The sequence below is a fragment of the Chlorella variabilis genome, assembly GCF_000147415.1.
Source record: "Chlorella variabilis unplaced genomic scaffold CHLNCscaffold_34, whole genome shotgun sequence".
Lineage (NCBI taxonomy): Eukaryota > Viridiplantae > Chlorophyta > Trebouxiophyceae > Chlorellales > Chlorellaceae > Chlorella > Chlorella variabilis.
This window is the reverse complement of record NW_005435054.1, coordinates 50,796-78,707: the sequence shown is the minus strand read 5'-3', so window position 1 is coordinate 78,707 and position 27,912 is coordinate 50,796. Positions and strand designations below refer to the sequence as shown.

The 27,912-nt window shown below is 63.5% G+C and overlaps 8 protein-coding genes across 8 annotated transcripts in view; 4 read left to right on the top strand and 4 right to left on the bottom strand.

Annotated features, from left to right (window-relative positions):
* Window positions 1-301: 301 nt before the first annotated feature.
* Window positions 302-3,801, bottom strand: CHLNCDRAFT_59324 (hypothetical protein; the record flags this gene model as incomplete). The annotated part of the gene is made up of 11 exons (XM_005843102.1): window positions 3,477-3,801; window positions 3,329-3,396; window positions 3,085-3,232; window positions 2,846-2,920; window positions 2,530-2,713; window positions 2,114-2,256; window positions 1,272-1,398; window positions 877-1,006; window positions 693-761; window positions 459-548; window positions 302-329 (listed from the first exon to the last, which is right to left on the bottom strand). Exons 1-11 carry the CDS (start codon window positions 3,531-3,533, stop codon window positions 302-304), a joined length of 1,119 nt encoding a protein of 372 aa, XP_005843164.1. The 5' UTR covers window positions 3,534-3,801.
* Window positions 3,802-4,658: 857 nt separating this feature from the next.
* CHLNCDRAFT_28394 (hypothetical protein) lies at window positions 4,659-5,094 on the top strand (the record flags this gene model as incomplete). The annotated part of the gene is made up of 2 exons (XM_005843135.1): window positions 4,659-4,796; window positions 4,882-5,094. 2 exons carry the CDS (start codon window positions 4,659-4,661, stop codon window positions 5,092-5,094), a joined length of 351 nt encoding a protein of 116 aa, XP_005843197.1.
* Window positions 5,095-8,156: 3,062 nt separating this feature from the next.
* Window positions 8,157-8,932, bottom strand: CHLNCDRAFT_141411 (hypothetical protein; the record flags this gene model as incomplete). Its single annotated transcript, XM_005843101.1, has 3 exons — window positions 8,157-8,203; window positions 8,335-8,439; window positions 8,743-8,932. The coding sequence occupies 3 exons, from the start codon at window positions 8,930-8,932 to the stop codon at window positions 8,157-8,159; spliced, it is 342 nt and encodes a 113-aa protein (XP_005843163.1).
* A 514-nt stretch (window positions 8,933-9,446) lies between these two features.
* CHLNCDRAFT_55344 (hypothetical protein) lies at window positions 9,447-11,060 on the top strand (the record flags this gene model as incomplete). Its single annotated transcript, XM_005843134.1, has 7 exons — window positions 9,447-9,610; window positions 9,790-9,888; window positions 9,979-10,093; window positions 10,221-10,348; window positions 10,504-10,544; window positions 10,751-10,872; window positions 10,968-11,060. The coding sequence occupies 7 exons, from the start codon at window positions 9,447-9,449 to the stop codon at window positions 11,058-11,060; spliced, it is 762 nt and encodes a 253-aa protein (XP_005843196.1).
* Window positions 11,061-14,564: 3,504 nt separating this feature from the next.
* CHLNCDRAFT_141408 (hypothetical protein) lies at window positions 14,565-18,103 on the bottom strand (the record flags this gene model as incomplete). Its single annotated transcript, XM_005843100.1, has 12 exons — window positions 14,565-14,657; window positions 14,756-14,919; window positions 15,042-15,237; window positions 15,332-15,401; window positions 15,512-15,615; window positions 15,789-15,933; window positions 16,052-16,110; window positions 16,246-16,319; window positions 16,404-16,691; window positions 17,280-17,568; window positions 17,704-17,907; window positions 18,008-18,103. The coding sequence occupies 12 exons, from the start codon at window positions 18,101-18,103 to the stop codon at window positions 14,565-14,567; spliced, it is 1,782 nt and encodes a 593-aa protein (XP_005843162.1).
* A 437-nt stretch (window positions 18,104-18,540) lies between these two features.
* CHLNCDRAFT_28367 (hypothetical protein) lies at window positions 18,541-21,624 on the bottom strand (the record flags this gene model as incomplete). The annotated part of the gene is made up of 9 exons (XM_005843099.1): window positions 18,541-19,047; window positions 19,157-19,309; window positions 19,436-19,645; window positions 19,741-20,038; window positions 20,384-20,442; window positions 20,556-20,776; window positions 20,891-20,998; window positions 21,104-21,322; window positions 21,513-21,624. 9 exons carry the CDS (start codon window positions 21,622-21,624, stop codon window positions 18,541-18,543), a joined length of 1,887 nt encoding a protein of 628 aa, XP_005843161.1.
* A 532-nt stretch (window positions 21,625-22,156) lies between these two features.
* Window positions 22,157-25,170, top strand: CHLNCDRAFT_55340 (hypothetical protein; the record flags this gene model as incomplete). Its single annotated transcript, XM_005843133.1, has 11 exons — window positions 22,157-22,804; window positions 22,906-23,025; window positions 23,103-23,259; window positions 23,395-23,527; window positions 23,633-23,717; window positions 23,950-24,053; window positions 24,191-24,300; window positions 24,356-24,545; window positions 24,606-24,682; window positions 24,786-24,917; window positions 25,010-25,170. 11 exons carry the CDS (start codon window positions 22,157-22,159, stop codon window positions 25,168-25,170), a joined length of 1,917 nt encoding a protein of 638 aa, XP_005843195.1.
* Window positions 25,171-26,988: 1,818 nt separating this feature from the next.
* CHLNCDRAFT_141404 (hypothetical protein) overlaps window positions 26,989-27,912 on the top strand; it is a gene marked incomplete at both ends in the record, with an annotated part of 8,971 nt that continues 8,047 nt past the window's right edge. Inside the window, 3 exons of the mRNA XM_005843132.1 lie at window positions 26,989-27,180; window positions 27,453-27,533; window positions 27,648-27,740. Coding sequence (XP_005843194.1) covers window positions 26,989-27,180; window positions 27,453-27,533; window positions 27,648-27,740 — 366 coding nt within the window. The remainder of the gene's footprint in view (window positions 27,181-27,452; window positions 27,534-27,647; window positions 27,741-27,912) is intronic.

Here is a 27,912-nt window from a genome sequence, read left to right as displayed (position 1 = left end):
CAGCTGCATCGGGATGCCTGGTGGCCAACACTTCAGTGCTGCCGCGTGCAGACCAACCAGTATATGTTACCCAAGGGATGGGAGGCAGCACTCGAGCGCCCCCTCTCTTCGACACCCCAGCCGACTGCACCTGCTCCGCTTTTCGTTGCTGTGCTTGTATTTGCATGAGGTTGGTACAGCAGGGGTGATGAGTCAAACAGTAGGCAGAAAGTTGGCCACAGCAGGTGACGAGAACGCCTAAGTGGACGTTGGCCATGGTGGGATTTTGCCAGAGTGGTTTGGTGCGATTATTGTTTTGTCGCTACACCGTTGAATCCTCGAAGATCCAGCTGGACAGCAGGGATAACACGACACAAGGGTAAGCGGCGACCGGGCAAACGCATCAGCTGGGCACACGCATCAGCTGGGCCGGCGTACAGCACTAATCGAGTTGCCACCACAGCTGCCCCTCCGCTCACCGTGTCTCCTTGGGCGAGCGCCCCCGCATCCGCGCGCAGTAATCTGCATCCCCCGGCGGCCGCCGCCTGTCGGTGTTGCTAGCGAGCATGCTGCAGCAGGGCAGGACGGGACAGGGAATTGAAGGGGCAGGAGGCACTCGCCTGGCGCTGAAAAGGCCCACGAATAGCGCACACAAGTAGGTGCAGCGCAACCTTAAGACAGCCCCCCCGCCCTGACTACCCGCCTCAACATACCTGCGTAGGCTCAGGGCCACTTTATTGATTGTCAACGCTGGGCTCCAGCCGCCATTGTGCCCATCGTACCTGCACCTTTCGGCAGCACAACATCGAGCAGCAATGCTGGCCAGGCTTGGGCGGAGCCAGCATGCAGAGACTAACAACACAGCAACCCTGCCCTGCCCTGCCCTGGCCCACTCACAGGATGTCCAGGCAGATGTGTCCGTTGCTGTAGATGTGCGGGTGGACGGGGCTGGGCGGCACAAACGTCACCTCCGGAGGCTCCAGCGGGTAGCGCTCCGAGAACAGGATGCGCAGGTGGTAGGACTGGCCTGCGCCCATGGCACAGCAGAGGACACAAGCTCATGCTGGCAGCGCTACAGCAAACCGACAGGGGCAAAGTGCATGCTGGGGCTTGCGGGGTCAGGGCACAGCAACCTCGGTGGTGGCTGCCGTGGCTGCCTGGCTGGCGGGATGTGCGGCTGCTGGGGATGGGAGCGGGTGCAGCTCCATATCGATATCGATGCGTGCCGCAGGCCTGTCGAGCCGAGAGCACGAGGGCCGGTCGCTCCCATGCTTGGGGAATCGCCCACGCACCTATGTACAGCTGCGGCTGGCACGGGCTCTCCGGCCCCTGCAGCTCTATCACCCAGGTCTTCAGATCGTCATACTGCACCAGGCGGCAGCCATCCGGCGGGTGCTGCAGCCAGTCACGCAGCTCACTCTGTAGGGCAGGGGGCGGGGGCAGTCGGGCGCTGCCTTCGCACGCCGGCAGCTCCACAGGGCAAGTGGACACTGCAGCGCGGCGGCACCAGATTGCAGTACATCGCAGCTGCACCGTGGCTACTGGGTTGCGGTCGGGCCCTCGTGGGCGTCAGCTCTGACGCTCGGCAGTGACGGCGGGCGGGCGGAGCCATGACCCACATAGCGCCGGGGCCTGCGGAGCTGCTACTGCCGTTGCCCCCACCAGCGCCTGCCACGCAGAGGAGCAAACAGAAAACTCGCCTGTATCCGCCTCTGCGCCACTGCGGTGGGTGTCCGCGACATTTCTGGGCCCCTGCGGCTTGCTCACTCCCTGTCAGCCAGCCCACGCGGTCCGCGGCCCCCTGGGCTCGATTCTCTGCGGTGTTCGCTGCTGCGATCGATGATGCTGAGCGCACGGCAACACTTTCACTCGCCCAGGCTTGTTGCGAATAACGCCTCGGATGTGGGTGTGGTCGGGCGAGTGCAGCGCGCATGCCGAAAAGTTCTGATCTGAAGGTGGCCGCAAGCTGGCGGTGCTGCCCAAAATTGTCGGCCTGCCGCGTGGGGCAGCATGCGCCTTGTACAGTGCCTTGCGCCAATTGACGCCCAGCTGGGCACGGCACATTGACCGCCAGCCACCGCCACTATCTAGAGGGCAGCATTTACAAGCATTCCGACGCGCCTCTCTCCCTCACCCCTCTCCCGACGGGTTCTCTATCGCGGTGTGCTGCTTCAGGCCGCCGCCTGAAATGCAGTATAGTCAGCTGCTCCTCGTCGGCCTTGCGCCGCAGCGCCACGCGAGCCTCCAAACCTGCCGCCTCCATCTGGCGCATGAGCTCTGCAGCATACATGCATAGAGAGTATGACAGCAAGGGAAAAAGGGTACCAGCTGGCAGGGCAATGACCCCTTGTGCGCTTGCTGCATGCAGGGGCGGGGAAAGCCGCCCACAACATCCTGGCCAGGCAATGCGGCAGCGCTTGCCCTGTGCCTGGGCCCAGCTGCCACAGCCCCGCGGGACGCATGCAACATGGCTGACACCTGCAACCGCCGAGCCCGCTTGGCCAAGGTCCTGCTGCTTCATCAATCCCCAAGCCCTCCGGCACTGCGCACCTTCCGGTTGATTCTCATGCACTGCCACCATGAACATCTCGCCTTGGGCCGACAGCAGGCACGGCACAAGCGGCAGCAGGCGGTCGATGACGCGTCGGCCACACGCACCGCCTGCCCACGCCGCCGCCAGGCCGCCACGCGACACCTCTTCATCCGGGGTGGGCACATACGGCGGGTTGAACACCTGCGCTTAGCGAGGGTTCAGCCAGCAAAACCAGCCCGCCAGGCAGCGATCCACGCCGGCTGCCAAGGTGCCCCAGCGGTACGCGGCAGCGCGACAGCGGTGCTGTCGCTTGCACGACCAGCCCTGGCTCACCAGCACGTCCACCAGGCCCTCCACTGGTGGCAGGGCGGAGGCAAGGTCACAGACCACAATATCTGCTCGTCGCACCTGTCACGGCAGCAAGGAGGCAAACGAGTCGGGGTTGTGAGGGAGGTAGGCTGGTGCCAGCAGTGAAGGGAGGCAGTGCAGCACAGCGCGCATGCACCGAGGCGAAGCAGGTCATGCACATCAGCACGAAGCAGGTCATGCACATCCTTACGTCATGCACATACCTGATGCGCAGCGAGGGTGGCCGCTGTGGCGGCGGCTGCCTGCTGGTTGATGTCGGTTGCCAGCAGCTGTGCCGCCACACCCAGCTGCTGGAGCAGCAGTGCCAGGGAGGTGATCACATAGCCGCTGCCGCTGCCCACCTCGAGGCACCTGCAAATGGGACGATGCACGGCTGGGTGCTACAGCCATCAATGCGCAAATCCACGCTGACCAGGGGGAGGCAGGCGGGCGGGCAGGGCAGCTCACATGCGGGGCGGCTGCTGCCGCCAGGCCTCCCGGTGTGCCGCAAGCGCATCCACCAGCGCAAAGCTGTCCTGCAAGGTCGCAGCGGCAGGCAAGCAGGCAGTCGGGATCGGTGGGGATGGGAGGGCGAGCACGGCGAGGTGGCCCCTACCTCGGCTGGTTCGTAGACCTCCCTATGGAAGGTGGTCTTCTTGATGCTGGCGATCATTCAGAGTGCCATCCAGGCGGCGAGGAGGCGGGACTAGTAGAAGGCGGGAGTGGCGGAAGGCGGGAGTAGCGGAAGGCGGGTTGGGCAGCGGCAGGAGCTGTTGCTGGGGCGGCGCACTTGCTGCTGGGCACGTCCAACAGCGGCAGGTGGGGTGTCTTGGGGTTGTGTGAGCTAGTGCAGCAGGCCGAATCAAGCCGGGCACAAGCGGATGTGCGCTGCCAGGCCCCACGGAGCGCCTCCTTGGGAACACTTGTCCAGACACGGGCGGCGAGGCCCAGTTGCCCACGAGCGGTCCCATCAGGGGGGTTCCATCAAGGACTGCCATCTGGCTGAGCTGGCTGGTTGCAGCTGGCGACGCATGCCCGTATGATGGATGAAGCCTCCCCACAAAGCCAGTCCCGCCACCCACCCCATCGCCGCTTAATTTTCACAGCACACCACCCCGCCCCAAACAAGCGCGACCACGCTACCAAGTGGCACTCGCCGCCCCGCGATTCCTGCGCCTCTCCCTCTTTCCCGCGTCGCTCCCAGCATCAGCACGGCCTGGCGGCAATCAAAAGCACGCGGTCGGAGTTATGAGCGGCCCGGGAACAGTGGCGGGGGTTTTGGGCCTGCAGCTCGCCGCGGGGTCCCTTCTGGGCATGCCCGGCAGCGCCAGCAACAACAGCACACAGACAGGTGGCGGCGCTGAGGAGGCTGCGCCACAGCGAAGACGCCCTGGGCGACCCGCCAAAGCGAAGCAGTGCCAAGTGTGCGGGTTGCTGCTGGCCGCGCTGCCCGCCTACTATCAGGTGAGATGCGGGGGGGGGGGGGGGGGGGCGACGGGGGGAGGAGGGGCCCGGACAACAGGCCGCTTGCCTCCGAACATGGATGAACAGCTTTTCCCGGGGACGGGGGGGTTCTTCAAACAGCTTCCCTGTGTGAAGCGGTCCCAGGGGGAATCAGCGGGGGATCCATAGGGAAAAAAGGCCCCCCTGAAAAAATGCAACAAAAGAGTTGGGGGCCCCCCCCCTCTGTGCAAGGGGTTCCCGCCCTACCGCCTGGGGGGGCGCTTGGGGAGGTGTTGCTGTGGCTGTGGTTGCTGCCAACACTTTTTCATTGCTGCTTTCCTTCCCTGAGGAGAACATGTTGCTGCTGTTCACACCTCCCCGGCTTGTTCCCACCCGCAAACGCGGCTGTGTGCAGCGCTATCGCATTTGCGTTGAGCATCGCGACGCAATGTCGGTCGTCTTGAAGGGCCAGGAACAGCGGTTCTGCCAACAGGTCGGTGCTCTTTTTGCAACCTTCTCTGGCGAGAGCCACTAAACAAAACTCATCTTCACCCACCTCAGCCCGGCCCCGTCTGCAGTGCGGCACTTTCCACCCGATCTCCAAGTTCAACGGCTCACGCCGTTCCTGCCGCGACCGGCTGCGCAAGCACGCCATCCGCCGGCGCAAGTGCAGCGACGGCAGCCGGCCCGCCAGCTGGCACTGGGAGGAGGAGCTCGCAGGTGCGCTCGGCTGCGCCGTGCTGTTTCCCTGTTGCACTGCTGCTTGGTGGCTGCCTGTCATACCAGGTTAGGCCCAGCCGCCATGACAGCCGCCTGCTGAGCATCAGCATGCTGGCCTGCACCTGCAGGCTCCGATGGCGGCGAGGATGGTGGCGAGCCGGGGCTTAGCCCTGGGTCATCCCCCAGCAAGCGCCACATGGCCAGCATCCACAGCGATGCAAGCAACAGGGTGCCAGAGCAAGGGGCCGGCCGGCACGTAGTTGCTGTGCTGCAAGCCATGCCAGCACCGCAGCTGGCGGTTCCTGGTGCTGCAGCGCCGGCAGCGGCTGCGGCAGAGACGAGCTGGGCCTGGCAGGCGCAGTGGGCCCCCCCTGACATGCCACAACCTGCTGCTTGTGCGACGGTGGCTGACGCCATGCAGGCACAGCAGCCCCAGCAGGTGAGCTGCGCCGAGGAGTGGCTGCAAAAAAATGCCGTGAGCCATGCATGAGCTTGCAGCGAGATGTTACCCTTTTGCAGACATAGCAGGCTGCCAACCGTCCTGCGCGTGCCTCCTGCTTCTGCAGTCCCACTACCAGCTGGAGCAGCGTGCCCGGCTTCACCCATCCTCCCAATTCCCGGGCGTGATGGCCGGGGGAGCCGCTGTTGGTGCTCCCCCAGAGTCGGAGGAGGAAGAGGATAACCCCCTGTCCACCCTGCTGGCGGCCGCAGAGGCAGAGGAGGAGGAGGAGCAGCAGCAGCTGCAGCAGCAGCTCCTGCAGCAGCAGCTGCAGCAGCAGCAGGCACGGTCAGCCGTGGCGGCAGAAGCAGTGGCGGCTGTGGCAGCAGCAGCAGCAGCGGAAGTCGCGGGCAGGGGTTATTGTGGGCTCACTGCCGCCGCTGCCAGCGCCAGTGACCAGCAGCACCATGTGCTGCCGGCTTTGGCGACCCTGCAGCAGCCTCGGGCCAACTCGGCATTTCAGGCCTGTGGAGGCAGCGAGGGCAACCTGTTTGCTGCTGCAGTTGCTGCTGCCGCATCAGCCGTCATGCCGCAGCCAGCGGCAGCCTTGCTGCAAGGCCTGCTGGCCAGTGGCAGCGTGCCGCCAGCAGCCCTGGCAGCCGCCCTCCTTGCCCAGCAGCAGCGGCAGCAGCAGCGGCAGCAGCAGCAGCAGCAGCAGCAGCGGCAGCAGCAGTTGCTGGCGTCCCTCACCACACTGACGCAAGCATTGCCGCCGGCACAGCTGGCAGGGCTGTGTCAACTGATGCAGCACGCTGATGCGGCACCGGTTCTGCCACCACAACAGCCGATGCCCGCGGCTCCGCTGGCAGCTGCGGTGCCTCGCTATCAGCGCATTGACAGTGGCACCGGCAGCAGCGGACACCCCCAGCCAGATGGGGCTGCGGCGGCCACGCACTCAATGATTGTCATTCGATCTGCGCCTGTGGAGCCCCTGAAGCAGACGCCTCGCAAGGCAGATGCACTGGCAGCGCGGCTTGCAGTCGAGGCTGTGCCTGTCATGTACCAGCCGCAGCAGGGGGATGTGCAGGCTACAAGCAGTGCCGCTGGAGCCTCGTCAGGCACGGTGCTGGCAGGTGATGTGGCAGCGCCGGGCGTGAAGCTGGATCCTGGCCAGCCCCGCGTCAGCTGGGGCGGGTTCCCTGTCACTACCGGCTTCAGTTTGAACGCGCGTGGCTCATAGCTGCATGCCAACCTGGTGTACATGGCGCCCTTAGCAGCTATCCCTTCTTCATCACATCACTCCCAGCATGTTCCAGGTTGTTTGACTTGCACATTTTCAACAGTCCAGCTTGAGTTGACTTCGGTTCTGTCGGGGCAGCGTTAATGATTCTCTTCCCACTTTCTCCCCTCGCATCTCTTTTTCTTCCAGCCAAGACCCTGGCCTTGTCTCCCAGCCCAGTGCTTTTATTCTATTCAAGCCCGTCGCTGCTTTGGTATAATGAGGCCGCGTTGTTGCTCGAGCAGGCATCTCCCCTTCACCACCTTCAAGCAGCCATATTCCCACTCACGCACGGCTGCTGGCATTCAGCAGCCACCTTAGCGCACTATGCACCGCCTACGCTCTACATGCTGTTCCAGACCATGCATTGTTCTGTTCTGTACCTCTTACCTCCATCGTCCGGACCCTGGCGTTTCTGTTTCCCCAGCAAGCAGCCAGCTCCTCGCGCCAGCTTGGTGCACCTGCCTACTCACCCATAGTACACCCCCTGTTTTGCCAGCTGGCCAACTCCGCACAACTCCAATAATTTAGGCTCCTGCAAAATGCGTCTGAGAAAGGTACCTGCTTACTCTTTTGCCGCGTATTCTCCATCTGCAATGCATGCTTTATATGTTCCCCCAATGCAATCCTTTCCCCACGTCCCGTAAGATGCAACCACCCGCTCATGGCAGGGGCTCAAAGATGGGAAACCAGCGGCATGTGTACATTTTGGGGGCGGGGAGGCAGGATTTGTCTCGCACAGCAGGCAGCGGCTTATGCCGATCCTATGTTGCCTGCTGCTGCCACTGTCGGTAGAGGCGGTGGGCCGGTCTCAGGCGCCACCCGCCCATGTTACAACATGGCGGCCAAAAAGCCAAAAAAAAACACAACACAACAGAAGAATGGCATGCACGCATGCACAAAGATGGCAAGCTGGAGGCCGCAATGAACCAAGCCGCCATGGACCTAGCTGCTGGCTGCACAGCCAGCGCGCAGCCACATGCCGCTGCACCGCCGCCAGCGGCGCCGCCCTACCTCGGCAGCGCCCTGCGCTGCAGGGTGAGAGGGTGGGAAACAACGAGGCAGGAAAGGGAAGAGATCCGGAAACCGCACAGAGTGCGGGCTCCAGCCCGCTGTGGCGGCAAAAGCTGCCGCCGACAGCCGCTGTACGCCAGTAGAGCAGCATGGAGGGACCTCCAGTCGCAGACCCAGAAAACAGCAGTTACAGCAGGCTGTAACATCTGGCAGTTACAGAGTGGCAGTGCACAGGCTAACCGCATAGCACGTCCACGGAAATACTGGCGGCATCAGCATGGCTGTAAAACCAGGCTGCCCAATGCATGTCGCATTGTTGGGCAGCTGCTGCAGGGCAGCTAGCCGAGCTAACAGCTTATAGACGGCCGCTCGGCTGCCTCCAGGAGGGGCTGGTGGGCACCTCACTTCTTCTTCCACAGCTCCTTCACTGCGCCGCCGATGCCAGGGCCTGCACGGCGCATGTGGCAACAGGCATCAGCACGGTGCATGCTGCAGGCTCGCATGTCATACATATTGCAGACTTTCAGTGCCATGATCTATTGCAGTTGTGGCACGCCACGCTGGCTGCAAGCAACCCACCGCCAAGCGCCAGCTTTGTCAAGCCGAGCGCCGTGATCACCGACAGGCCGATCACGCCGGCCCGCACTGGCACCTGGATCCCCCGGGGGATGTAGTCGCTTATTACTGCAGGGGGGTGCAGGGCAGCAGGCAGAGAGCAGAAGATGTTGGCTGAAATGTTCGGCATTCGGCAAGATGACTGAAGCCGTGCCCCGACGTCTCCGCCGTGGTGTCTGCCAACTCATATCATGCCATGGTGTGCAGTGGATGCAGCAGGAGCTGACCATTCAGGATGATACATCCCTCAGCTGCCAGCCAGTCAGAGCTAGTAGCAGCTCCAATGTGATAAAGTGGCCCGAAACCCCTTTTGCAGCCGGCAGCCGGCGCCCGCGGCGCCAATCTTCCCAAAACGCCGGCCCCCGCGCGCACCATAGTTGAGCGCGATGTGGTTGTGCGCGGGAATGCCCGCTGCAAGCCCCACTTCCGCCATTTTTCGAATGGCGCCTCCCTGGGGGGAGACTAGGCTGGCGGGCAGCAGGGCCGCCAGGGCGTAGTGGGAGTTGGAGTACACCTTTTGCCAGGGGGCCCCCGCAGAGTCTGCAAAAAGCAGCTTGTTCATTGCGGTGCCGAGTGCTGGCGGCAGGAAGCAGCCCCTCAACTGCTCCTTGGCCCCGGGATTTACGAGGGAGGGGTGCGGAATGCGGGGAGGCCGCATGGTGTTGGGTTCGCCCTGTGAAAATGCCACGCTGGCTAATGTTCAATGAACAGCCCGCCAACCCTTAGGAGGTCCACTTTAGTCTTTACATTTGATCGGGTTGCACATCAATACTCTCGGAAGGGGCTGCAGCAGGATGCTGGCAACACCTGAGGCACCGGCCTCTCCTGCCGCAGCTGCAGCGGCTGCTGCCGCTGCGGCTGCTGCCGCTGCGGCTGCTTCCAGGGCCACCTCATCTGCAGGCCTCAAGCCGCCGGCATCTGCTGCTGCGGCTGCTGCTGCTGCGGCGCTGGCTGCCGCCACCTCTCCTCGCTCGCCGGCTGCAGCAGCCAGAGCAGTGACAGGCAAGGCAGAGAGCAAGGCAGTAGCAGGGAAAGCGGTGGTCAGCAAGTCCGCCCCTGCAGCTGCGGCCAGGGCAATGGCGGGCAAGGCTCCCACTACGGCACATTCTCCTGGCCGCACAGCCGCAGCCGCAGCCGCAGCGGCAGTGCCACCGCCTGCCAGCACTATCGAGGATGCGGTCCCTGGCAGCTTCTGCGCCGAGTTGTGGCGCTCAGTGGCGGGGCCCACGGGCCTCTTTAGGTGATGCCGCTGCCACGACTCGTGGTGCCTTGCATGGGCCGCATCAGTGCCCCCATGCACTAATGCGGCCCATGGAGTCGCCAGGCTAACCAGGCTGCTGCGCCGTGCTTGTCCACGGGCAGCCTTGCTGGCCGCGCTGCGATCGTGTCATGCATGTTCCTGTGCTGCTGCTGCTGCAGTTCCATCCTGACCCACCCGTTCCTGACGGGGCTGGCGGACGGCACCCTGGACGAGGCCAGCTTCCGCTACTACATCGTGCAAGATGCTCTGTACTTGCGGTGAGAACAACAGAACTAGACACTGGTAACAACGCCAGTGTTTGCATGCGCCACACCACGCTGAGCTCTCGCTGCTGCCAGCGGCTGCAGGGAGTATGGGCGGGCCCTGGCCCTGGTGGCGGCCAAAGCGCCCCGCCCCGAGTGGGTGGCTTTCTTCTGCCAGTGCACCGGCGAGGCATATGCAGTGGAGGGCAGCTTCCACAGGGTGAGACGGTCAGTGAGGTGCCAGGGTCAGAGCCGGCGAGTGCCTTGGGTGTCTTGCGTTGGCCAGCAGCTGGCGGATGGGCAGGCTGCCCCATCAACTAGTAAGCCCGCTGCCCTTCTCCCTGCAGGAATTTCTGGCCTACTTCAACACGAACACAGAGGCCGAGACAGCGGTGGCGGAGCGCTCGCCCAACAGCCTCATTTACACCTCGTGGCTGCTGGCCAGCGTGCACGAGCGGGCGTTTTATGAGGGCAAGTGACTGTTGGCACCGAGGAAACACACGCAATGGGGATGCGACTATGTGTGATAGATCTGCCTGGGCCAGAGTCCTTCTGCCCTCTTCAGTGCCGACCGATTCGTTGAGCCGCTTCTTGCACTGCTTGCGCACTTGTACACCCTCGCTGCTACAGGTCTGGCGGCTGTGTTGCCGTGTTTTGTGGTTTACCTAGAGGTGGGAAAGACACTGAAGCAGAGAGGTGCGGTGGGGTGCAGGGGCTGCTGGCAGCCAATGTGTGGGAGCAGCAGGCGAGCGTGGGGTACCTGCAGGCCATTGGCAATCCAGGGTCAGGCTGCGCCCTGCTGCACAGCCACCGCTGCTGGTCGTGCCTTCGGGCTTCTGATGCTGTTCTCGCCTGCGCATTTCGCATCCTTCTGCAGGATCACCGCATAAGCTCTACCAGCAGTGGATACAAAAGTACGGGGGTGCCGAGTTTGAAGGCATTGTGCTGCAGGTTGTTCGGATGGTGAATGAGGTGGCCGCGGAATTGGGGGCGGCACAGGTGGGCATCGGGACCGCATCGGAGCGTTTGGCGCCTTCCTGTCGGATTTGCTGCTGCATTTTGCCCACGTTAGTGCCTGGCTGTACCTGCTGCAGAAGGAGCGCATGAAGGCGCTATTCCGGCAGGGATGCCGCCTTGAATATCTCTTCTGGGATGCTGCCTTGAACCGGCAGGCGTGGCCAGTTTGATGGTTACGATGCAGCACGTGTGACAAAGCTAGTGCCACTGCCAGGTTTGCAGCCTGGGAATGCAATTCATTGTAATCCGCTGTTTACCACAATGTGCACCGCGTGCTCGCCGAGGAGGAGGCAATGCAGGTTGAGCAGAAGCTGGAGATGGTGTAGGTGCAGGTGCACGCTGCAGAGGCACATGGGCAGCATCCAGCCGATTGACTTTTCAAGCCGGGCAGCTGCTGGCAGGAAAATGGGGCTCTTGTTGCTTGCGCTTGCAAAGTGTTTTGAGTTCACAATGGGGGTGTCTGGCCGGATGCGCCCAATGCAACAGCAAGCAAAAGAATAAACAATATTGAATCGACAGCAAACAGATATGGAGGGGAGTGTCGCGACAACATTCGTGGCGGGATGCTGCCACCTTTGCCAACAGTTTGGTTCGGCGCAACCAATCACGCACCGCAGCTCAGCTCTTGGCCTTGCGCTTCACGCGCCGCACGTAGTAAACTGCAGCAAGCAGAGCACACACAAAAGGTTAGGCATTGCGGGCCGGACCAGCGAGCCGCTCAGCTGGTGGCTTTTTGCTGGCAGCATACAGCAAGCCCAGCACTGCCCCTTGGCCGCACATCACGCTGCTGCCGCTGTGCTCACATGCGACCAGTCCAATGGTTGCGACTACAAAGAAGCGGGTACTGCCACCAGAGGATTGTGTTCCTGCAAGCATAGGGCGGCAATGTGTCAACCCAGGGGCTCCGGTGCTGACCAGCATCAGTGCATCAGTGGGGGGCCAGCTTCAGTTGGCTGCCTTGCTGCTCGCTGGTTCTGGAAGAGGGCTCAAGCCTGCCAACGCCACCAGGTGGTGGGCAAGGGCTGGCCACACCAAAGGTAGCAGGTGCAACATGCAGCTCATTAGGAGGTCGTCTCTTGTGGCCAGCATCTCTTTTGCGTGGCATCCCTACTGCCCCGACCTGCTTTTGCAGCGTCAGCCAGCCGTGGCCGGCTCGCACCTGCGGTCCCGACATCTGCCAGCTCATCCACTGCGTCCTCGGTCGCACCGTCCGCCGCCCCTGCGCCGCTCTTGACCTTCTTCTTCACCTCCTCTGTCTCCGCACCATCCGACAGCGGGTCGGGCATCGGTTCGCCGTCCTTGCAGTTGTCCCGATGCGAGCAGACGTCGTCAGAGTCAACGGTGGCCTCTGGCTTGCCATCCGCCTCATACGCGCCGCCGGTGTAATATCGCTTCTTGCCATTCTCGATCCTGCACACAGGGGGGGCGAGCCATGAACACGGCAGGGGGGAGAAGCAGCGGCGTTGGCCATATGGCATGGTGTGCGGGGAAGCCGTGGCACAAGGGAGGGATGCATGCGGCTGCACCTGTGGATCATGTCGTCTTCAGGGCACCGGATGACGTCCCCATTCTTGAAGGGGCATTTGGAGGTCTTTCCTGCAGATGCAATGACCTCCAAACGCCCCTTCAGCGGCAGGCGGCAGGCAGGCGGCGGCAGGCGGCGGCAAGCACGGCTCAGCTGCCAGCGGCGGGGCCGCGGGGGCTGCACAGCAAGACTGGCTGCCTGGCACGGACTGCGAGGGATAGGCCACCGGCTAGAGCCCCCTGCCGCATCAAGACATCACTATGGCGTGGTCGGCCAAGCGGCCCTAGTGCATACACAACTGACTCTCTGTGAGAGCGTGGAGGTGATGAGCACCAGCAAGTTCAGCAGATCTGCTCGCAACTCACCATCTGCAATTCCCACCAGGAGGAGCAGGGCCAGCAGGCCCAAAGCCCGCATCCGTGACGCCATGATGCTGCAATAAAATGCCACGCCCAGCTTGGAAATGCACCTCCGACGGCTGCACTGTACTGCGTGCAAATGAGGTTGCTGGGCCACCGTTGACACTGCTCCCGACAATTCGACCATGCAGTAAGCCGCCATGGACCTGAAATCAATGCCCTTTGCGCCGCAGCTGCGAATAAAACAACCCCGACGGCACATGGCGGCGGCGGCAAGCAACAACACCCGGACCCACTTCATTCAATCAACTTGGTTGCTCAGAATGGTTGCTACATGGGCGTCGGCCCTTTGCTGATGTACTCAACTTGAAAAGAAGATGGGGACAGAAACACAGTATTGTGGGCTTGTGAACGCTCCACTTCCATACACCTTTGCACTCATTCATTCATTCATTCAGCACACAGCCCGGCCGCCTCTTGCTCGAGGGCGGCCCACTTTGGCCTGGGCAGCCCGGGCCGCCCTCCCCCCCGGGCGCATGTTCGGTGTTGGAGGGGTGTGCCCAGCGATAGGGGGCCCCTGAAGGCATGCGCCGAGGCCGGGAAGCGTGGTTCGGCGCTGCTGCACGCTTGGCGATTTGACCAGAACCACGTGCCGCCGAGCTGCGGGCGCAGTTTCCGGCCCACGGTCTACGGTCGCAGCCACGGGACTCGGCGGCACGGCGTTTGGGCCCAAGCTTGCTGCCGCCGCCGCCGTGCCCGGGGGGGCAGCGCGGCGGCGGCGGCGGCACGCTGCGACGCCCCCGTGCTGCCGAGCTGCGGCCGTAGTTTCCTGCCAGAAGCCCACGGCCACAGCCACGGGACTCGGCGGCACGGAGTTTCGGTCCACGGCTTGCTGCCGCCGCCGTCGCAGGGGTGCTGCCTGCGGCGGCGGCGGCACGGCGTTTGGGTCCACGGCTTGCTGCCGCTGCCGCCGCCGCAGGGGTGCTGCCTGCGGCGGCGGCGGTAGCGCACGTGGCAACCCCCCGCGTTTCCTTGCCTCCCATCCACCGGACCCCGTCCTGCGCTTCACTTTGTTTAGGGAGGGGCTGCTCACTGCTCATTGCTCATTGCTCATCGCACACTGCTCAACGCTCATTGCCCTATATCCCACCCAGCCGCAGGACTCCACTGCCGCCCGCGCCCCGCCCCATCTGGCCGCTTGCGCGCCCCATCCCCCCTCGATGGGGCCCGCCCACACCGGGGCCTCCCCCCTCCCGCCCACTGCTTTCTCAACGGCCCCGAGCCGGGGCTGCCCTCATTGCATACATAGTGCGCCTTTCCCTGCTTTTCTAGTGACCTAGCGTTCCGCACTGCCGTTTGGCCAGCCCATGCTCCCGTACCGTTGCGTTTCTCCCCAATGCGCCATGCCACTTTGCCAGTCATACACACGTTTCGATGCGTGCCCTGTCAGCTGCTTGCGTTGCATGTCGCCTTGCTCCACCCCTGTTTTATTGCTTTCTCTGCTTTCGCCCGGTTCCCGTCCCGTTTCGGCGGGGAGTCTATGTTGCAAGCTAGTTCTTGCTTTACCAGACTTTAAGCCCACACAAGCAAGCTGCATGCATCATCAATCAGTGATCGCTGACCGGCGTCGGCAAGTCCGTCTCGTCAGAATGCAGAGAGCTGCTCCAAAAGGCTGCCAGCGGTTATCAGCTGCGAGGTGGCACCCTGGTAGTTGCAAAATATGCTGCCGATCAAGAAGGTACGCTGCGTGGCCAGTGGCTCCAGGAGGCTGCCCAAGCAAACGATGCTGCTCAGGGCTTGCACGCGCCAGGGCCGAGCAGCTGCAGCTTGCTACGGCAGTCGGTGAACAGCCGGTGGACGGCGCGCACGGTGGGCTTGGGGAACTGCAGGGCAGGCAGGAGAGCAGTCCAGCAGCTCATTTAGGTCACCCGGCCCTTCCAAGGCAGCCACTCTGTGTCCGTGCCCGTGAGTGTGCCCCGACCAGACAGCCTGTCTGCTGAGCTAGACTTGCCTTGCGTGCAGTCAGGCTGCAGTTGCCAGGCAGGGCATGTGCATAGGCGGCAAGGTCTGCCAGGGTGGTGTCACACAGCCGGCTGCTGCTGGCGCCGAATGCTGCCTGCTTGGGCACATACCGGCGGTGCGCATCTGCGCGAGGGGGCACGAGGAAAAGCACAACAACACACCCAAGTTGCCTCCATCAAACAAGGGTGGTCTGACTTGGGGGACCCCACGAGGGGCGCTTGATGGCAGCTCCCTCTTGCGCTCACCTGCAATGGCTGCACTAGCATTGCAACCCCGATCCAGTCCCTGGGCCTTGCGAATCAGCCCTGGCCTCGTCTCCCAGGACTTGTAGGTCTTGGGGTGTGGGCCGCCCGCGCTCCAGTCGGTTGCAACGACGCCATCGATGTGGCAGAAGCTCTCCTCGTCCAGGCCCTTGGAGGCCAACAGGGTGGGGATGTAGTGCTGCAGCGAAGAAAGCAAAAGGGTGGTTTGGGTGGTTCAAGGCATGGTATCGCTGGGCTATCTGTGCAGATCTGCACGCCGTTCGCATGTGCACCTCATCTGAGAAGCAGTCCCGCCAGCGCTTGTAGTCACCATCCCAGAAGTTTTTGCAGTGCTCCTCAAACCTGCAGGTGGGGAAATCAGGGTTTTAAACCGATCTCATGCAGACACAGACCTATGGCACTCACATTGGAGTGGAAATGAGAACACTACCAAGCCTGCCCAACCCACTCACTTCCGGAACACCTCCACATCCTCCAGCACAACCTCCACGTGCTTCCTCAGCATGCCAAACCACTGGCTGGACTTGCGCCAGTGCCACGACTTGAGGGCAGGTCCCTGGCAGACAGGCAGGCGAGCAGGCAGGCAGGTGGGGGTTGGGGGGGGGGGGCAAACAGCATCAGGCTCCAGCGGCAGCGGCAGCCAGCACGGCGAGCAGGCAGCGCAAATGAAGATGGACTCAAGAAGGTTGGGCCCGACGCTCGTGCAGTGCAGGCACGCCGGTCACCCACCGACATGCGCCAGCTCCACCGCCGCGTGTCGGTGGGCGCAGAGTGGCGGCACAGGTTGACCCGCGACTTGTCCTCCGCCAGCAGCTGTTGGTGCAGGGTGAGCGGGTCGTACAGCGGTATGTCGCTTTCGCTCACCAGCACAAACCTGTGGGGCAAATGGCGGGCATGGAGCAGCAAGATAGCGCCCCAAGGGAGGTCCAGCTGTGCGAGGCAGCTGCCCAGCAGTTGGCAGGCTCGAGCGTAAGGTGCCGCTGCTCTCTTACCGCTGGTTCAGGGGATCCTTAAACGCCTCCCACAGCAAGCTTCGTGTGGCCTCCACCAACTGCAAGCAGGCGCAGTGGCAAGGTCACACAAGGCCTCCAAGCCGAGCTGCGATGCGGTGGATATGCAAGCACAGCAACAGAAGGATGGGCGGGAGGGCTTCATGAGTGATCAGGCGGCTGGCGTAGTTAGTTACCTGGTGACTGCCCCACTCTGGCAGCAGGCGGTCTGAGACCAGATGCCCTCGAAAGAGCTCCGGCAGATCCTCATCTGCAGCAGGAGCTGGCCACTGTCAGCACCAGCGATGGCACAGCAAGGCCAACACACAACACAGCTGATCCAAGCTGCGTGCACCTTGGATGTCGGGCGGCGCGTGGATGTAAACGCTGTAGAGGTGCTGCTGCTGGATAGCGCTGCCGCTGCCAGTCGACATCTGCCGGGCAGCTGCTGCATCCCAGCCACAGGCGGCGGCCACGGCAGAGGCGGCTGTCTGCGCATGCCCCAGGCCCTGCTGTGGCTCCTGAGCTGGACCGCCCAGCATCTCCTCCGGCTGCTGCTGCCCAGTCGCCATCTCGTCAGCAGGTGCAGCAGCCGTCGGGCAGGCAGCATCGCGAAGCTGCTTGGATGGCAGCATGTCGCGGGCTGCACATGGGCAGGAGGCGAACAGGCACAGGCCACTTTCATCGCCACTGTATAGCGTTTTCTGAGGGGGAATAAAGTAGCAGCAGAGAATGTGGTTGGCACACAGCATACCACAACATTGCAGCCAAAGCTTGCATGCCTGTTTCAAACCACAGGCGCCAAGTTTCGTGGTGGTAGATGTCGCCCCGGGTAAGGAAAAGCAGTGCGACCTTGGGCAGTTGCATCGCCTGCACTCAGCAAGGCAGGCGCATGGCCAGCGTGTGGGGATCACAGCAAGCAGGCACAGTACAAAGTGCAGAGAAGCTGGACTGCATGGGTCGGGCACTAGCCAGCCCGCAACGCTCGCCTGTGCGCATGTATCACTGCTATTCTCCTCGACCTCTGGCATCTTTAAAATCGCCCTGCGGGCGACAGCGATGGGTGGACACATCAAACAGCAGAACAGCTCAGCATGCATACTTGTGGCCAGCCGCGCTGGCGTGACAGCAAAGGGCAATGTCCCACACCTGTGGGGCGGCGGCTGCGGCGGCTGTGGAGAGGCCTCAGCTTGTGCTTTCGAATCGTTAGGCACAAAGAGCGGCCCTCCACCGTCCTTGATGGGTGCAATCAGCCCCAGCGCCGAGCCAACACCCTTCAATTGAGCCACCAGGCCACCACCAATTGCTTGCTGCTCCTGCTGGTCCTGCACGTGCTGCTGCTGCTGTGGCTGCTCCTCTTCCCGCTTGTTAGGGGCATCGCTGGCAGCCACCGCCGCTGCGGCTCCCGCTGCCTCCTGCTTGCTCGCGCTGCTGGCCTGGCCGCTGCTGTCCCTGTCCACCAGTTGAGCATTCACCACATATGTGCTGTGCTCGCCCTCGCCTGCGCCCACTCGGCTGACCTGCACCAGTGCAGAAGTGTGGAGCAGCATTGGAGGCAGGAGCAGGAGCAGGAGCAGGAGCAGCATTGGAGCACCCCCCGCAAAGAGCTCCAAAAGGACAGAGTCTGACATGCAGGCTGTGCCTCTGTGCCTTACCTCCACAGATAGTGTGGTGTTGTTGAGCCGCTGGAGGAGCAGCTGCTGCTGGCTGGAGGCCGATTGGCCCAAGCCGCGATGCCAGGCTGCCACCGCCTGCGCCGCCCACACGATGTTGGTGGCCAGCACCATGCTGATGAGGAGTAGCAGCGTGCTGCGCATCACGCGCATGCGCAGCAGGCGATCAAACGGGCCCTCCAGGCCCTGCAGGAGGAGCGCGGCGGGGGAGGATCTTAAGATGCGAGTGGCGGTGCCGGCGGCCAGCTGGAGTTGCGCGCATCAGCCCCCTGCCGCAAGAACTCACCGACGGCCGGCTGAGCGCATTGTACGAGTGACTGCGAGGCAGCCCAGGCTGCAGGTGCTGGCGCCCCAGTGGTGAGCGCGGCTTCAGCGGCAGCATCGGCGTGGGGTGCGGCGCCCACCGCTCACAACCGCCGCTCCAGGTGCCGTCTTAGCTGCCACTCACGTGCTGCCCAGAGCCGGCCCTGCTGTGGTGCTCGCCCGCCCCTGCTGCTCGAACGCAGTGCCAGAAACCCACGACTGCTCGGAGCGGCCGTGCGAGCGTGCGCCAGGCTGCAGCTGCTTTAAACACTGGAGTGTAAAAGCCAAGTGAGAACGAACTGTGCAGCAGAGCAAAACACCAGGGTGGACGGTAGCTGGCGGCTTATGCAACAAGGTTGGCCAGTCCGAGGGAGAGCTTTCTAGAAATCTCCCACAACACTGCCCAATTCATTGAAAGCCCAAAGCCAGGACCAGGAGCCAGGCAAGACAAGACAGGGGCGCGCCGCCATTTGGCAGTGCAATAAACCATTCGCCGCCATTGGCTCCAATGGCAATTCAAAACAATCTCTCTGGCCACATAATCAGACTAGAGCGCCGCTGCCACAGCACCCAGCCACAGCGCCACTGCCCGGGCACCGGGGTCCATGTGCCCCGCCAGACGCTCAGCCGGCACGTAGCTGCTGCGGCCAGCGGCGGCCGCCATGTTTTTGGTGGCCTCTGCGCCCGCGGTCGCTGCGGCAGCAGCCGCAGAAGCGGCCTGCGCCGCGGGCCGATCCGCCGCTGCCGCCTCCTTGAGCACCTGCAGACATTCGATGGGGTGCCCTGCTGTGGGATGCATGGAAAGCTTTCAAGGCAAAAGCAAAAGGTCCAACAACCCCCTCGTTGCACCTGAGCAGCAGGGATGATCGCATCCAGCATCGTGCGGCTGCCCAGCTGCGCGCCGCCATACTTGCTGACAGCCCGCGCGCCGTCCAGCACGGCAGTGGCCACAACTGCCAGAGTGGGTTGCTCCGCATGGTGCTGCCGCAGGCTGGCGCCGATTGCCGTCAGGAGGATTTTGTACTGCAGCAAAGCACCAACAGGGGGTTCTCACGCGGGTTTCCATGTCCAGGCAGCGGCTGCCATGAGTAGTGCCAGCAGCCAGGCACACATCCGCCAAACTCCCACGCACCACGGCGCCGCTTGTCCCGCCCATCGCGCGTCCAACAAGGCGCCCCAACGCCAGCGCTGCCGCCGACGGATCGTCGAGTGGCAAGGATGCCAGCTGCTGCTGGATGGCCACCGCGCCCTGGGCCAGGGTGCTGCCGCAGTCGCCGTCGCCCACCTGCCAGAGCGCACAGCAGAAGGCCTTGGCCCTCGCCATTCTAATCCGTCCTCACAATGATCACCAGCATAGTAGCGCCAATGGGCAGCCAGCCAGCGGCAGCGGCAGTAGCCGGGCCAGACGCACCTTGGCATCCAGCGCATTCAGCTCCGCCTCAGCCTGCACCAGCGCCTCGCACACAGCCGCGATGCAACGGTGGGCCAGCTGGCCCTGCTCGCTGCTGGGGCCTTCAGCGCTGCTCCTGCCGGCGACTTGCTCGTCGGTAGCTCCGGCAGGCACCGGCAGCAGCTGAATGGCGGCCGAGTAGACTGCCGGCGTGGAGGGCCAGGCGGGTGCCTGCGGTAGTGCACAGGGAGGGGCTGGGGTCAACCATGGCAGAGAAGACGCGCACCACGCAGACCAAAGAAAATCGGCCACGGCTTGGCTGCTACCTTGGTGGGCGCATCCAGCAGCTCCAGGGTGGCATCGTCCAGGCGCAGGAGGGTGATCGAGAGGCCATGCATGTCCAGGGAAGTCATGAAGCGCCCGCAGTACAGCCGCTCCAGCTCCACGTGCAGCTGCGACTGCACCAGCTGTGCGGCGGCATGGGCGGCCACGTGCATCTCCAGGGCGGTGGTGCTTCCGAGGTTGTTGACCAGCAGCGCGACGCGCTCGCCTGCACCCAAGTGGGGCACGCAGATTGGAGAAGGGCTAAGGGTGCAGCACAAACGGGCGAGCTGACGTGGCGTGCTGCGCTGCGAGCGAGTCGATCAGTGGACGAGTCGCGCCGCCAGGCAAGGCGCCAGGTGGAGCTGCTGGGCGCACCCTTCTCCAGCGGCAGGTAAGAGTCGGTCTGCCCGGCGATGGTCATCAGCAACTCATCCACAAGGCCAGTCACGGGCCTGCGGCAGCCATTGCAAGCGGTTGGGCAGGCCAGCACGACACCATGGAAGGATTTTGATGGCCTGTGCACTGCACAATGGATGGCCAACCAGCCCATGCTGACGCCAGCGCGCCAGCATGCTGGTCGCCCCATGCTGACAGCCTGCCCAAAGACAGCAGACCGGTCAGCGAGCCAGCCGCTCAGCTGCTCACCTCAGCTTCTCGCGGTATGTGCCTGGCTCTCCATGAACCCCGAGCCCCAGCTCCACCTCCTCTGGCCCGAGCCTGCCATACACATGCAGGCAAGACATGTGTGAGCGTAAAACAGCCCGACCAGGTGTGATGCTGGTGATGCTGGTGCCAGCAGCGGCGAGGGAGGCGTGACCCTTGCAGCCCACCTGTCGCTCTTTGGCTGCCCAAACAAGGTGCATCCGGTGAGGCTGGCGCCCATGGACCCGACACGGCTGATGGTGGCCTCTGCCGCCGCCGTCACCTCAGCCAAGCTTGCGCCGGAGGCAGCAGCTGCGCCCGCCGCTTTGAGGGCAAACACCGAGCCTGCAATGCCGCGGCGGCCCACCGCCGCCTTGGACTTGATCGCACAGTCATCTGCGGTCAGGTGTCAGCCGGGCAACGGGGCACTAGTGGGCCAAGGCACGGCAGGCAGCCCACCATGCATACAGGCAGAAGCAGCCCAGGGCACGTGGCCGCCATCGTGCGGACCTGCCACCACCACCGTCTGCACGTCCAGCCCCTCTGCCTTGGCCCGCTCGGCGGCCGCCCCAAAATTCAGCCGGTCCCCGGTGTAGTTGTTCACTACCAGCAGGCAGCCTGCGGGGCAGAGGCGGTTGCGGAGCGCAGGTCAGTTGGTAACCCAGGGCATACGTCTGCCCGACATGCGCTGCCCGACATGTGCTTGCCAGGCCCTGATCCCACCTGCTTCGCCGGTGGTGGCCCGAATCGCGGCCAGCACGGCATCCTCGCTTGGTGAAGCAAACACCTCACCGCACACTGCTGCCGTCAGCATGCCAGCCCCCACATAGCCTGCCGTGGCTGGCTCGTGCCCTGAGCCGCCGCCTGCGTGGGGCGCTGGCAAGCCCATTAGCACGTGTGCAGAGGTATGGAGCGACAACAGTTGAAAAGGGGGGGTCGCACCTGAGACCACAGAGACCTTAGACCTGTCGTGGAAGGCGTCCACCAACACCTTGATCTGTGCCATGAGCAGAGGGGCAGGCATAGCAGCGGCGTGGGCGCACGGTGCCGGGTGGCGGCGGCGGCCTCAAAGCTGGCGGTCGCAGCTGTCGGCTCTAAAGCGCAGCGATCTGTTCCGAGCCAGCGCCGCTACTCACCGAGGGGAAGCCCTCCAGCAGGGCGAGGTGAGGAGTGGCCGCCACCAGGCCCTCCAGCGCCTCTGTAACCACCTGACTGGGTTCATTGATGAGCGCCTTGGCTGCCATGGCTCGGGATCCTGCTGATGCGTTCCCCGGAACGCGGACGCTTAGGGCGTGCCGCCGCCCCGCCAGCAGTACACAAATATGCACTAAATCTTCAAGCTTGCAAACGCCTCCAAACAGCTGTGACCATGCAGTGAGCAGTCCATGTGGATCATGCAGGTGGCCAAAAGCTGCGCTCCTGCGCGACAGCTGATGGCGAGCGGCCGTAGCGGTATCGAGCAGCAGCAGGCAGTGTAGGTGCGACTGGCATGCGGGCTTTTGCATCAAATCAGGATGCAATGTTGTGAATATGTTTCGTGTGCAGTACGGTTGCCTGCGCACGGGGATCATGCCGGGAGTGATCTCCCGCCGCGCTGACGTGGCAAGTGCCTGCAACATTACCTGCATCGCTCGCCTTGGAATGCTTGAATGGCCTCTCTAACGTTTGCTCTTCCTCTTTTGCGCGACTTGAGAGCATTCTGGCGCATTTCTCGGAAGCACCAACTGGGTTGCGCAACCTTCTCTCCGTGTGTGTGGCCTGTGCAGCCTGCCAACAATGCTCCAGCAGCTGCCCCTGCGCTCCAGCAAGAGCGCCCCAGTGGTGCAGCCGCTGCTGCCGGTGGCAGCGGCGCCCGCCTCCCCCGGCCCGCGCCCGGCACTGCACCAGCAGCTGCTGCGCCGCCGGGTGCGGCGCACCATGCTGCTGGGCCTGGCTGCCTTCCTGCTGGTCAACTGCATCCTGGCCAGCCGGGCGCTGTACCGGGCGTGGCAGGGGCGCGGCAGCGAGCGGGAGCAGCTGGAGGAGCGGCCGACCGAGGTCAGGCGCCAGGTGGTCTCGGCAGCCGACAATGTGGTGGCAGCGACCATGGATTCTGCTGAGGCCCTCAAGAGCGCCGCGAAGCACACGGCGACAGTGGCGGGGCAGGCAGCGGGGGCGGCCATTGGAGCCACAGTGCCGCTGGCTGCCAAGGCTGCCTCAACCCTGGGCACTGCTGCCAAGGACGCCGTCAGGATGGCTGCGGGCGTGATCAACGGCAGCGTTGCAGTGAATAAGACGACTCCCAAGGTCACGGCAGCCAATGTCGCAGCCAGCACGCCTGCAGCCAATGGCGCGACCACCTCAGGGCCGCAGGCCAAGAGGCAGGCCAGGGAGCTGCCGGCACCGCCCACCACGGCCGATGCGAGCAACGACAGCTGTGCCCAGGTGGCGGGCCTGTCTGGCTCGCCTGGTGTGCACCACCAGCCAGCACTTCCATTGTGGCCCCCATCATCCGACCTGCTTCATCCCTGGCCCCCCATCTGCAGGCGCTGGGCATCCCAAAGGTCGCTCTCTTGTTCCTCACCTACGGCCCTCTTTACCACGAGGCCGCCTGGCGCCTGTGGTTTGCGTCGGCAGCCGGCCTGCTGCCGGCTCGCGAGGCAGAGGTAGGGCGCGGCGACTGTGCGGTCAGGACGACATTAACTGCGCTTGGCTCATCTGGTAGCGCCCTGTGGCTCTGCAGAGTGCTGTGTGCGAACCGGGCGCAGAGGTGTACGAGGCGATGCGTGGGGCCTGCTCTTCCGCAACATCTGTGGGAGCAGTGGCCGGCATGGGGCCGCAACCTATCGAGCGACAACATCTGTACAGCGTGCACATCCACGCGCCGCCCTCGTTTGAAGGTGACCCTGCAGCTCCTGCCCTGCTGAAGCGTACTGCTACTCAGGGCTGGCCTTAAGCATGTGTTCGCTTCTTAGCAAGCAGATGCAGCTACCAGATCAGCTGGTGCTGAAGGCTGGAGCTGCTGACTCGTGCAGGTTACCCGTCGGGCAGCCTGTGGGAGGGCTGCCTAATCCCTCGCCGTGTGCCCACTGGGTGGGGCAATTTCTCGCTGATAGAGGCCACACGAAGCTTGCTGTGGGAGGCGTTCAAGGATCCTCTAAACCAGCGGTGAGAGAGCAGCGGCACCTGACAGTCGAACGGCGGGCAACTGTTTTTTGCACGGCTGGAGCTCCCGCGCTACCTTGCCCCCCCACGCCGCCATTTGCCCCACAGGTTTGTGCTGCTGAGCGAAAGCGACATACCGCTGTACGACCCGCTCACCCTGCACCAACAGCTGCTGGCGGAGGACAAGTCGCGGGTCAACGCCTGCAACCACACTGCCAGGCATGAGTGGCGCTGGAGCCCCGACATGCAGGCAAGGCAGGCTCTGGGGTGGGGCAATGACGGCATGTCATCATGGGAACAGTTACAGCCTATTACTCGATGCTGCTGCGATGCTGGCTGCCTAGCAATTGCTGACCTGCCCATGCCTCCACATGGCAGCCGGCAGCGCATCACTCTAGGTTTGTCTTGCTCGCTTTTGCCTGCAGACGGAGCACATGAATGCCAGCCACTGGCGCAAGAGCGGGCAGTTCATCGGGCTGACGCGCGCGCATGTGGAGGCGGTGCTGCGGGACGTGGAGGTCTACCGCTCGTGAGTGTGGTCACTCTGATTTTGTGATGGGAGGGAGGAGTGATGCGGCTGATAAAACCTTGTCCAGTTCAAGCATGGTCCATTGCCCGAGCCTGCCAGCACCTGTCCTGCGCTGTGCTGCGCTTTTTGGCGTGCAGATTTGAGCAACACTGCATCTACGAGTGGGACGATACCCGTAAAGCATTCCGCGACTGCTTTGCTGGTGTGTCCATGTCCTCATCGCCTGCTTCTTCAACCAGCCGACAAGGTGATTGCTTCATTTCCCTCTTGTTCTACCACACTGTACCATTGCTGCATTGCAGACGAGCACTACTTTCCCACCCTGCTGGCGGCACTGGGGCGTGAGAACGAGACTGAGTGTGGCGGCTGGGGCGTGGCCACACAGGACTGGAGCAAAGGCGGCGCCCACCCTAAGGCCTACAGGCACGGGCCCGCTGCTCAAGCCCTGCGGCTCCTTGCACGCCCGCAGGCACCTGTTTCTCATGATCCCCTGTGAGTCAACGCATGTGGCTATCTTTCACCGGCGCTTCCGCGTGCCCGCCTAACCTGCAGAGCTGCCGAGGTGCGCCCAGCACTGGTTCGCCGCGTGCGCGAGCCCTCCCAGTGCGACAGCAACGCCGCTTTTACAGGTGGGCTGTCGCAAACAAAGCTTCCTGGGCTGGAACTTGGCACTCGCCTTTGTACACTGCTGCTGACATGGTGGTGGCCTGCTTTGCTTCCTCCTGCACGCAGACGCTCAGCTGATGTATGTCGATGCCGGAGCGGCGCTGGCCGCTGACCGCCACGCGACATGCCAGCAGCTGCATGCGGCTGTGGCTGAGGCCAGTTACTCGCACGCCTTGCCAGGGTCCTGCCCTCTCACAGGTGAATTGGGCCCAACAATTGCCCTGCAAGTGGCTGATTGCAGTCCTGACTGCCTGTCCCCCACTTTTTGCCGCCTGCAACTCGTGCTACAGCTCGCAAGTTCCCACCAGAGACAGCGGCGGCAGTGGAGCAGCTTTTCAGTGCTTCCTGCTCTGCCTCATCCAGTGGCGGGCAGCAGCAGAAGGGTGGCGGAGATGGCGCGCTCCACCTGCTTGGCAAGGCTTACTGCCGGGCAGCTGCGCCCAAGGAATAAAATTGTCATGCTCATGCGAGTGAGCATGTGCCTGTTGCTGCCCCTCCAGGACCCGTGCGTTGCTTGTCACTAGTTTACAGTAAACAGCAGCTGCCCACAGTTTATGAGTCAGAGCGAGTCAAGAGGCACAAAGTCGAGCTGACTGGGTCTGCAGCGCACAAGAGCTAAGCATCCTGCTGCCGAAGCCGCCACTCACGAGGCCAGCCGCTCCTGCAGCCGCCGCAGGTCGTCGGCGGGCGCGCTGCGCACCGCTGCCTGGCAACGCAGCACCTCCCGTTCCGCTGCCAGCTCTGCGAGCAGCAGCACCATCACCGGATGTAAGAAACGGCTCAGCGTGGTGAAAGGATGGCAATGGGCCTGCTGACTGTTGGCGGAACCCAAACAACGGCCCTAGCCACACCTGCAGGCAGAACCACAGCCGAGCGGCAAACGCACCGTCTTTGGGCTGCCCATTGCCTCCACGCTCTGCGGCGCCCTTCTGCTGCCGCAGCCCCTCCAGCTGGCGGAAGCTATCCTCCAGCTGCATGCCCGCCGCAGCCAGCACGCGGCTGTCCTCTGCCATGCTGTTCTCTTTGCCTGCCAGCGCTGCCGGTACTGTTTGCAGGCCAGCCATGCCGCCGCTGTACCGTGCCAGCTCCGCATCGTAATGCGAAATGTCGGCCTTCAGCTTGCGCCCTGCAGGAGGTGGAGCAGACTGCGAGGAACAGCTAAACGCTTTCCCCAAGCAATAGAGAGCCCCCTTTTCCTGGTAGCGCTGCCATCCCCAGCTGTTGCCTGCAGGCTGCCTTGCGCAACAGCCCGCCCGAGCAGGCCCTGTGCCTGCTCAGCGCTACGTCTGCCCACCTTGGTGCTTGGCTGCTGCTATCTGCTGCCGCAGCTGCTGCAGCTGTCCGTCCACCGCCGCCTCTTCAGCCTCATCCACCGCTGCCTCTGCATCAACTGCTGCTGACTACACCACAGCGAAAAGCACATAGACAGGCCAGCCAGTTGCGCTAAACACGTGCAGCTCTTGCAATCCTCTGCTATGGCTCCCACCCCAACCATCCCATGTGGGGGGCCACATGCACCCGAATTCGTGCAGACGTGCTTCCATCCCTTGCAACCCACCGGTGCAGCCAGCAGGCCCGCAGGCACGTGCAGGCACGTCTCCAGCGCATATGCCTCGAACTTTTGCAGCTGGGCATCCACCTCGCCCCGCAGCGCCAGGTAGAGCTGGCCGGAACCGTGGTGGTACGCTGCCTGCTGCTCTGGTGTCAGCACGGCTCCGCGCTGCTGTCGCAGCGTACTGCAGGGAGTGTACGATGTGAGAGGCAAGCAGTTTCCACGCTGGGCTTGCACCGGCACGCTGCAGCAACCCGGGCTGTCGACGGCTGGAGGCGTTGGAAGGCGGGAGCCGGCGGCGGGGCTGCCATCGGCGGCCGCAGGGACCTGGCCCACCTATCCATCGTGTCGAAGCCGTCCGCGCAGTAGAAGTGCACCTGCGAGTTGCACAGGGAGGAGCACAAACTGGATCGCTGTGCCGACTCCCGGCGCTCACAGCAGCCCCTCCAGCCGCCCTGATCCGCTCACCGCGTTGTGCAGGTCCTCCACAAACGCGCTGGGGTCCAGGTTGAGGGTGTTTGAAGTGGTGGTTGGCGCGGGGGCCGCGCCTGCGGGCGTCTGCTGCTCGTTGGACGCCATGGCTGCTTCCTGCATTGCGGGATGACATGCGAGCGGGGCCTGCGGAGCCCAGCCATTTTGTTGTCAGTGTTTTTTTGGAAAGGCCCCAAAGCAGGACATGCTGACCTCCCCGTTGTGTGCTTTATTCAGGCGATCGCCATGTATGGCCAGGCCCCGCCCCAGGCCTGGTCGGCAGACGGCTTGGCCGCTCGATCACCGCCCCTGCGCGCTGCCGCCTCCCTCGCATCTCCAGCCGCTCCGGATGCGCTGGCAAGCGCATGGAAGCACGTCAGGAACGTGGTGTCTGCCGACTCCCGCCCCGCCGACCTCTATGACCTGCTGTCGCACTCCGTGCGCGAGACACAATACTCGTTTCAACCTCAGGGGGTGAGAGAAGCCGTCAGCGCCGCGACACACCCCGATGGCACCTGCATTGGCAGGGTTGGCGGCAAGATGGCGGGGGCGGATGGGCCGTGGCCTCGTGTCGCCTGGTCTCTGCTGCAGCAGGAATGGGGACAAACCAAGATGCTGTATTGCCCGTTGCCTGCTGTATCAGCGTTTCTCAGGCCTTTGCCGCTGCAATTGTCCTACCCTCACTGCCCTGCTCCCTGCCGCCTGTGCAGTGGCCATCCCTGGTCCGCCCACTATCGCCCGTCATCAGCGAGATGCCGGGCATGGTGCTGGAGCGTTACAATGCGTGCCAGGTGGGTTGGGCCAGTGGGATGCAGAGTGGAGGGCAGTTGCTCAGTTGCTGCCGCATCTTGATCTTTTTTGCACCGTTGTGCTCAATATACTGGCCGCCGGCCGCCCGCCCGCAGACGGTCGCCTTTTGCGGCGTGTTCCCGGAGATCAAGCGCGCCTGGGCTTCGGTAGACAACTCGCTGTTCCTCTGGCGCTTTGACAAGTGGTGGGTGTGCTTCCGCGCTGTTTAATTCATGGTTGCTCTGCTGTATATGCCACAGTCGTTGTGCTCCATGCCCTGCTTGGCAAGCTGCCCATCGTTGGGAATGTTAACTACTGCTGCCCCCCCCCCCCCCCCCCAAAAAAGAATTAAACAGCGCGGAAGTTTTCCCACCACTTGTC